The sequence below is a fragment of the Haliotis cracherodii genome, unplaced genomic scaffold (assembly GCF_022045235.1).
Source record: "Haliotis cracherodii isolate W230 unplaced genomic scaffold, xgHalCrac1.p SCAF_4, whole genome shotgun sequence".
Classification (NCBI taxonomy): Eukaryota; Metazoa; Mollusca; class Gastropoda; order Lepetellida; family Haliotidae; genus Haliotis; species Haliotis cracherodii.
Window position 1 is genome coordinate 30,744,061 of NW_027266297.1, and position 9,787 is coordinate 30,753,847.

Here is a 9,787-nt window from a genome sequence, read left to right on the forward strand (position 1 = left end):
TATGGATAACATTTTCTGTTTTGTGCTTACCCTAATTAAAATGTAGCCGTGAAAATCACACATTAATAGATTGAGGTGACCGGTCGCGTTGGTCACAGAAACATACCCGTTGATGACACAATGCAGTTTGTACAATAAAGTAACAAACCGTGAAACGTTCCTGTATGTTAACCTAAAGGAACCTGTACGAGAAAGAATTTCAAATGAACTGTGAATATTTACATACATACTTCCACGGCAAGATTAATCTCAAAGCCCAATAGGACAGCGACAATGACAATGACAATCTTGTTTGTCCTTTAGTCCAACAGACCCATAAACTACGGTTATAACGAACACGCTTATAACGAACTGACCGATATAACGAACTTATTTTTTAGTCCCGGCCATTTGTTGTATATATGCTGTATATATGCTTATAACGAACTACGGTTATAACGAACTAAAATTAGTGGTCCCCTTGAGTTCGTTATAACCGTAGTTTACTGTAGCACATTTACTTACTTACATATTCCTGCAGCTTCAGCCCTTAGTGTCTACTTTTCACAACTTTTGAGGTACAATCGAGTATGCTTTCTCTTTCATGATTTCAAAGAGCGTCCTACACCACTTGTTCAGAAGTTGTTTGATCAAGGTTAGAACATTCAAGGCCTCAGTGAAGCTTTCAATACGTTTTATTGTAGAGGGAATTTCCAAATTTGACGCTTCAGTGACAAAACTTATGCAATTCCCAATTGGCTTGTACCCGTGTTTTTTTCAGGTGAACAGTTGACTTGCCTTTGCATGTGTTTGTGACAGGTGCCACCGGTGGGACGGGATACGCCCACCCTTTTCGCGAACACCTGGTATTATCACTATTTGATAGTGATTCACAAGCACGTGCTCATTATATTGTCGGAATCGTACAACTGACTCAGTTTTGGGCAAAGATTCCTTATGAATACTGAAAGGGCTTTGTCGCTTTTATTAACTAGGAACCACTCAAACAAACTGTATAATCAGTTCAGTGGCATTGCATCTAAATTTAGACATACAAAACATCAATACCATATAATTCGAAAGATTTTATTCAATGACTATATAAGAAATATGCAGCTGATTAATAAATAACGATGTAAGTAATGACTGCATCAAGGATGATCATCCGGAAAATGCTTAAATAACCAACCCCTTGTATTCCCTTCATAAATATAAATGACACAGTTTAGTCAATTCTTTAGTTCATCGCTTCATGAAGAGTCATCATCATGAAGGGGTTCATCCTCTGGCCTCTCTGGTTGCCGCTGTTCATGAAGGCCATCATGGGCAGCATGTTCTCATACCCTTGGTTCATCATGTAGAAGGGGAGCATGTTGTTGCCCTGCCTCGAGTTCATCATCATTCCGAGAGTTGCCATGTGACTACCTTGATCCATACCCATCATCATAGGAAGCATGTAAGAGTTGATGTTGTTGTTGCTCTGGTAACCATTTTGAGTGGACGCGGCGTTGCTATTGTAACCACTGTAAGACGACATGATGTTGCCGTTGTTCCCTTGGTAGGCGTAGTTGTTTGGCATTGGGTAAGAGTAGGTATTCGTCGTGGGGTAGGCTTGGATGTTCAAGGTAGGATGAACTGATGAAGGGGCTTGAGCTGGTAGCAAAAATGTTTCATGTGAATTAAGGTTTACTACTACTACTACTACTACTACTACTACTACTACTACTACCTCTACTACTACTACTAATACTAATACTAATACTACCACCGATCATAATCATAAGAGATCGTTTTAACCATTTGTTCGTTTTTGGTAATTTTCATTTTATCAAGCCTATCGACCATGTGATTTCGACAATAAATACACGCAAATATAGCATTTTCTATGCGTCTTACATACTAATAGACATGATTCGCAGTGTACAATATATATCTCACATCTACAAGAAATGTTATGGAGTGAGAGGAATAGGTCCGTACACATATTTGAGGAGCGGTAGAACATTATATTTCTAAGTAATCCATATGTTTACTTACCGTAAACTGCAACGCCAAACAGAGATATACAGATGCAAAATACTTTCATGTCTGTATGTTATTTTCTGTAAAGAGAAATTGTGAATATTCATCATATATTCAATACAATATTAGCGTACTGGGTTTAGTTTGACACCGATTTGAACAGTATTTCCGTTACATCAGCGTCGTGGCAGCGTCATGTTGGAAGTAAGCCCGAACAGATGCAGACCTTTGGCATTTACCACTTTGGTGAAACCCAAAAGATTAGTACTCAGTTGAGTGAGTGAGTGAGTATGGTTTTATGCCGCTTTTAGCAATATTCCAGCAATATCATGGCGGGGGACACCAGCAATGGCCTTCACCCATTGTACCCATGTGGGGAATCGAACCCGGGTCTTCGGCGTGACGAGCGAACGCTTTAACCACTAGGCTACCCCACCGCCCCAGTTTGTGAGTAGAGTGTATATGTTATATAAGGTGATGGTGAAAAAAGTATATCACCAACTATAAAATAAAACATTTTCCTGAAGAAAATCATCAAATAATTTAACAACAGTATAACAATGCATGCTAAAAACTAGAACTCAGCAAAAAGCAATGGATCCAGTTGCATTGAAAATACCATTGATAGGAAGCCTCAACTCACCTGGGCCTACTTCAGTTAACAAGCAAGAGAAGATGTGTCTGGTGAGCGACAACAGAGACGGTTCCATATATATACTGTACACTGGACGTGAATGGCATTAAGACACGTCAAACGAGCTGATACATCTTCATCAAACATGTCACAATTACATAACACATGAACTAATCGTGGTACATATTACAATATGTCCTGCACCTCGACTGTCCCTGCAGGCATATGGACAAAGTGAGGTAAGCTGTAACAATAACGAGGGATGTACATAAGCATCTTGCGTGTCATCAGGGAGCATGTTCATAACCTAAGTGTACATTTAGAGCATCATTTAGAGATTAGGTCATGGCTAATGACCACAGGAATATACAAGCACCTGTCCGGAATACAATATACCTTTGCTATTGAGGGCTGTAACTTAAATTAGTTTGACATCTTTGCTTTAGATATGATTTGTGTGATCTTAACTATGAATTACTGATCTCACTTGCATTGTCTGGCTTATTTCTTTATTTAATTCCCATTTTCTTTTAAAGTTTTAATATATGATTATGGCCTATTATGAAAGCACCATAGTATATTAAGAGTGATGTTTGAACACATATAATTGTTTTCAGGTAAGAAATGAATTTCGTATTGTGTTGGTTTACTGGAGTATGAACGCTTTGAACAGTGCAAATTAAAATCGTGTAAACGCCGGAGCTTGCGACAGTATTGGCGAGATTTACGAAGTTCCAAATTTTCAGAGGTCATTTTCAATAATTTTGGTTTGCCTAAAATGACAGTGGCTGATATCACTGAACAGTGAATTTCCCATAGAATTGAAAACTTGTGTGCGTTATGTATATTTATTAATTTAATCATGTTCTACTTCAACGTGACCGCCGTCATATAGCTGGAATAGTGCTGAGTGCGGCGTTAAACAACAAACAAACAAAACTTCAACGTGAGAGTTGAAGAGGAGGGACACATATGTCCCTCTGGCATCCATGGGTTAATGCGAATATGTAATTAAGTGTTTTAATGAAACATTGTGTAAAATAGGATTGTTATTATATTTTCCAATATTGCCGATCTTCAAGATCGTGGTAAGCAGGGGATCAAAGAGAAATCTTCAACTCAGGGATTCATCGTGAAAAGTAGTTCCGATCAAAAATCGTATAAACGTCAAAAGGTGAAGATATACTTTGTAAAAGTCACTTTTTTAATTTGTTGAAGCAGCAAATAAAGCAGTCACATCCCGGAAATCCTCACACAAGTTTTGTTTCTGCCTTCTGCCCTTATTTCAATTTCATTTCAAAACAAAAATATTGTACCGTAGATGTACGTCTCTATGTATATGTATTATGTTTAGGTAGCAGGACAATTGCAAAACGGACATTTGGACAATTGTCCCCTAGGACAATTACCACATATTTCATTTATGCATTGTTGTTCAACGCCACACTCATCAGCATTCCAGCTGTAAATATAAAACGTCAACGCCAGAGAATAACTAGTCTCGATTATCTGACGAAACAGATTTCATTTGACTTGAATTTATCAATGAAAATCAGGTGTCCGCGAAAAAGGGACGCATGTTATTATCCTGCCCTACCGATAGCCCAGCTATTTACACAACTTGTATATAAAAGGAAGTATTTTGTTGCTACCTGTAAGTGGTCGAATCAAGACCAGGGAACCCAGTGATAAATATTTATGTGTAACGATCCACACCTTACGGGTTCGGTAAAACACAATACTCGAAGTCACCGAGTCCCACCACCTGATCCGTTTAGTCCTCTTTTACGACCACCACAGGTTCCAGTGACTTTAACTAACCCACGGGTATTGTATGCAGTGGATGAACGCCCAAGTTAATGGTCGCAAGGCTGAAATCTGACATTACCCAAATTTAAATATATATAGTTTCTTATGGCCATACACCAAGGAAGCACCGCGGTTACAGATATATTCTGATGTAGGCTTCGTTATTCCAATAGTAAATAGGTTAAGATGAAACCGTTTGGACGAAACAATATAAAACTTTCCACAATACAATTGATGCACAAAGTAGGAATATGTGTGACTCTATGTCAGCGGGCTGTCAATACCAATGTGAATAAAGCTGCAAAACCCTTTCCATACTCAATAGAAATCTCTGCATAAAGCAGAGTCGATTGTACGATTCAGACTATAGCTTGAGCATGTGTTTATGAATCAATATCAAATATTATAGCTAAAATGGATAGAATTATCATTAAAACGCCCGCATGTTATCAGAAATGAGCGGACCACTGTAACTTGATAATGCCCTCATACCACTTGACGACGGGCCATTATCACGCCCGTTGTTAGGTGACGTCAAAGGATAGGATCGGTGACGTCACGTTCAATAGTGACGTCATCTGATTTGTTCTATGACGTTTCCATATAGTAAAAGTGGGTAAGTAACATTCGTGTTGATTGCAGTAAATGTTTCAAACACGATATTGTTGTTTCTTTTTATTTGATAAAAAATTCCATCCATTTTAGCTATAATAACGGTAACGCTCTCGGTCTTTTCAACTGCCCTCCTTCGTCGGGCAGTTAATGGAAGACCTCGGGCTTCTGCAAATGATAATGCCCAGAAAAATAGCGTTACCCTTATAATGATGATACCAGGTGTTCGCGAAAAGGTGAGCACCCGTCACAAACACATGCAAAGGCAAGTCAGTTGTTCATCTGTAAAAGAAACACGGGAACATATGGTACAAGTCAAAATAGGGAATTGCATCGGGCATCATTTGTGTCACTGATGTGTCCTGAGCATGAGGTGTATGCCGCTCTTTGAAATCTGGGTAGAAAGAGCATGCTTGATTATACCTCAAAAGCTGTGAAATATAGACACCAAGGGCTGGAGCTGCAGGTTTTGGTTTGGTTTGGTTTGTTGTTTAACGCCGCACTCAGCAATATTCCAGCTATATGACGGCGGTCTGTACATAATCGAGTCTGGACCAGACAATCCAGTGATCATATCATGAGCATCGATCCACGCAATTGGGATCGATGACATTCATCAACCAAGTCAGCGAGCCTGACCACCCGATCCCGTTAGTCGCCTTTTACGACAAGCATGGGTTGCTGAAGATCTATTCTACCCCGGATCTTCACGGGTCTGGAGCTGCAGGAGTATGTACGTAAATACATGAGTCTGTTGAACTAAAGAACAAACTAAGATTGTCATTGTCTTTGTCATATTAGGATTTGAGATCAATCTTGCTGTGGAAGTATGTATGTAAATATACACAGTTCATATGATTTTTTTTTCTCGTAGAGATTCCTTTGCGCTGATCCCTATGCGACCTTGTCTTGTGTAGTGAGTCGGTGAGTTGGGTTTGACGCCGCTTTTAACAGTATTCCAGTTATATCGCGGCGTGTCAGCTTAATGTGGGAGGAAAGCCCGAAGAAATGAAGGTGTCAGACGTTTACCACTTCGGTGAAACCCACGAGCACGGGTATGGTGCTGACAAACCTAGAAACATAATCGGGGCGAACCGGGATTCGAATCCTCAATCATAGGTTTCTGTCATGCCCTGTCTTGTGTAGACCGAAGCAAATAAATTAATGGTCTTTCTGTAATTTAATCATCCTTTTTTTCACCAAAAGTTTTTATACCACGTTATTTTTTAGACGTTACTATTTTTGTCTAGTAAGTTATGTAGCTGGGCAACGCAGATAAACGCAGATAAACGCAGTGGTCGTACGATCGCGTCCAAAAGTAAGAGCAGTATGACAATCAGCATTCATAGAAAAGGTACAGGTAATCGACGTGAGGATTGTGAGAATATGCGGGAAATGCCAAACCTAACCCACCTGTTCGTAAAATGGAATCGTCCGACATTGCCGAGGTCGTATTCTATTCAGGGAGTCATCATTATTAGAATTTGGGTAAAAATGTTTAAAGCTTGGACATTTGATCAACATTCTTAAAGAGGCTGTACATATTGATATCTCATATAAAAAAAATACGAATTCGAATTTGTTCTAGTTTTCGTTTTGCATTTTCTGAAACCAAAATCACATGAAAATGTGCTTTTCGCAGCTTTCATATTGACTTACACAAGATTGTATTGGATTACTATTATCGTAATATATATAGCCTTTCGTGGTTGGTGACCACATAGAGCTATATGTATAATACGAATCTAGTGTATATGGATGATATGGACTAGTAATTCCCGCTAAAAACTATACGCATTTGTATAGCTGTATGTATAACACACAAATATAGTGTATTTGGATGATATGGACTAGTAATTCCCGCTAAAGCTATATGTATTTGTATAGCTGTATGTATAACACACAGATATAGTGTATGTGGATGATATAGACTAGTTATTCCCGCTAAAGCTATATGTATTTGTATAGCTATGCGTATGTAGATCCTAGTTGGACTTAGTAAAACCCTACTTACTGACTCACTAACTCACTGACAGAAGTTGAGAACAACATGCGATATTTAATTGTTAGATTTTATTTCACGGTTCACTCAGATAATTCATTCCATTTGCAATAACAACTGCTTGAAATATAAGTACCTTCTGTGAGAAGAACAGTTAAGTGACAATCACATCACGTGAAGGGGTTAATACTAGTAACTATAACGATGAACTAATGAACTAATATTGATTCAGTTGTACATTTGAAAAGCCTTGTCGATGATGTTGCTGAAGATGTTTGTAAAAAATCATAAAATATCAGTGTATTTCAAGGTTTTACGTGAAGGCGACCATTGTCAAGTGTCATTGGCCAACGAGTAAAACTGCTTTCTATAAAAGAGAATGGTACAAAGAGATATTGTAACATGTCAATGCATCTTTATTGCTTAGTCCTAAGAAACACTAAACTGTCAGGGGTCGGTAATAGCTGGGTAGTTAGTTCGTATATCTATAAATAGGTGACTTGAAATGGATAAATTAATACAGTCGTAGGGTCGTGGTTACATCATCTCGCTTCCAAGAAACATCATCGTCATTGGGTCGAAGCCTCGTCCACCTCTCTGGTTGCGATTGTTCATGAGAGCCATCATGGGCCACATGTTGTCGACGCCGTTCATCATGGCGAAAGGGAGCATCATATTGTTGGACTGGCTTGGGTTCATCATCATGCTGTACATGGCCATCCTGCGCCCGTTGTCACCCCCCATCATGAAAGGGAGAAAGTTCATTGGGGACTGGGCAGCGTTGTTGGCTTGGTGGTTGTTGGTGGCAGCCGTCGGGTGGATGTTATTGAAGACATTACTGGCATGGGACAAGAGAGCGCCTGGCATCGGGCTCGGATGTTGTGCAGGTGCGAGAGGTATGCCGTTGACGTTGTTGCCGAGGGGAACGCTAGATGCCGTCATTCCGGGGGCGACACTGTTCTGAGCTGAAAAAGAACATATTTCCAGTCATTCTTCAAAGGAAAACATTGAATCTATGAATATGTTTGGAATATCTTTAGACATGCATCGGGCTCAAATGCTGTGCAGGTGAGAAAGGAACACCGTTGCCGAGGGGGACGTTGGACGCTGGGTTTCTAGGGGCGACACTGTTCTGAGCTGAAGCAGTTGTTTTGAAAAAAACCCTGTTATTCTCATATCTAAATAGAACATAATCAAGGGAAATATTGCGGAAATATGGCCCGAAAACAGCATTAGGAAATACAGGAATTCGTCGTACTAACTCGGCCACATTTTACACAATGTGCAACCGTCTGTTTTCAGGGGACACCAAAGCCATCACCTACCATGAATAGTGACTGCCACGAAGGCGAAAAGAGCACAAATTGCTGTCTTCATGATTCGTCTTTCCTGCAAGAGATAAACAACAACATTAATGAAAGAAAATACACGAATGAAGACCATTTATGATGTCCCCCGCCGTGTTTTTGCTGGAATATTGCTAAAAGCGGCGTAAAACCATACTCACTCATGCACTCAAACATGTTTACTTCGTCAGTATCCGCGGATACAATATTTACTTCAGCTCCATTCCATTTTCTTTTTCATGAACGTTAATAATTGGGCTTTTTGCCATACGAGCATAAGACAAATCAATAGGAATTCTGAAATTTGAAGTGAGTGAGTTGGGTTTAACGCCGTATTTAACAGTATTCCAGTCATATAATACGACGTGTCAGCTAAATGTGGGAGGAAAGCCCGAAGTGATGCAGGTCTCAGACGTTTACCACTTCGATGAAACCCATGAGCACGGGTATGGTGCTGACAAACCTAGAAACATAATCGGGGCGAACCGGGATTCTAACCCACAATCATAGGTTTCTGGCGTGCCCAAGGGACGCAACTGTGTATAGCGAATCGTGGTGCCTTGGACGACTAGGCCACCCGTTACCCCCTGAAATTTGAAGAACATGAAGACATGAAACCATTATCTATAACTTTTTATGGAGAAAACAACACGTGGAATGCTGGACTTCCTCATAGATAACATCGCAGGCATCGCCATGGGTACCAACTGTGATCCTCTCCTTGCTGATCTGTTTCTTTGTGTATACGCGGTTTGACAGAATTAAAACAAGGGAATTTGGTCACGGTGAGTTGAGGTGAACTGGGGTTTAACGTCGCTTCCAAGATCATTGCACTTATGCACCTGGGTGTGGGTGTGGCTGCTTGTACTAGTCCAGACTGATGCCGATTAATAGTGCTAGCCCACTGAGATACCATGCCGCAGTTTAACATGAATACCCCACTCAGACACAGTATACTGACTCCGAGCCGACCAGTCCTTGCCGATCGCCAGACAGGGTAACAACAAATACCATCTTTTAACGTCTTTTGGTATCACGCGGCCGGGGATCGAACCCCGGACCTTCCGCTCTCCGGGCGGACTCTATACCACTAGATCACGGGGGCGGTCGAGTTTGGTCAAGACGTTTATATTAAGCCTTAGTTATATCGATAATTTGATATCTCTCAATAACGTCAAATAGCTAATTCCCTTCTACCGATTTACCAACCTGACATATAAGAATCAACCTCACCTATTTCATATGTAGATCTATGCATAAAGAGTCACAAAACATTTGAGCACATTACCAACTTTGACGCATCAGAGACTAAAATGATGCCCAATGTACATCCCCATTTTGATTTTTACTATTTGTTCCCGGTTTGCTTTAGATGAACAATTC

The 9,787-nt window shown here is 40.1% G+C and overlaps 2 protein-coding genes across 2 annotated transcripts; both read right to left on the reverse strand.

Annotated features, from left to right (window-relative positions):
* Positions 1-1,216: 1,216 nt before the first annotated feature.
* LOC139480495 (uncharacterized) lies at positions 1,217-2,065 on the reverse strand. The gene is made up of 2 exons (XM_071263585.1): positions 2,017-2,065; positions 1,217-1,632 (listed from the first exon to the last, which is right to left on the reverse strand). The coding sequence occupies exons 1-2, from the start codon at positions 2,063-2,065 to the stop codon at positions 1,217-1,219; spliced, it is 465 nt and encodes a 154-aa protein (XP_071119686.1).
* Positions 2,066-7,595: 5,530 nt separating this feature from the next.
* Positions 7,596-8,435, reverse strand: LOC139478159 (uncharacterized). Its single transcript, XM_071260497.1, has 2 exons — positions 8,384-8,435; positions 7,596-8,023 (listed from the first exon to the last, which is right to left on the reverse strand). Exons 1-2 carry the CDS (start codon positions 8,433-8,435, stop codon positions 7,596-7,598), a joined length of 480 nt encoding a protein of 159 aa, XP_071116598.1.
* Positions 8,436-9,787: the final 1,352 nt, after the last annotated feature.

Coding starts and splice junctions, on each gene's coding strand:
- LOC139478159 (XM_071260497.1), bottom strand. CDS start 8,435: ATGAAGACAGCAATTTGTGCTCTTTTCGCCTTCGTGGCAGTCACTATT. Junction 8,024..8,383: donor CGTGGCAGTCACTATTCATG/GTAGGTGATGGC, acceptor GTTCTTTTTCAG/CTCAGAACAGTGTCGCCCCC.
- LOC139480495 (XM_071263585.1), bottom strand. CDS start 2,065: ATGAAAGTATTTTGCATCTGTATATCTCTGTTTGGCGTTGCAGTTTAC. Junction 1,633..2,016: donor GTTTGGCGTTGCAGTTTACG/GTAAGTAAACAT, acceptor TTTTGCTACCAG/CTCAAGCCCCTTCATCAGTT.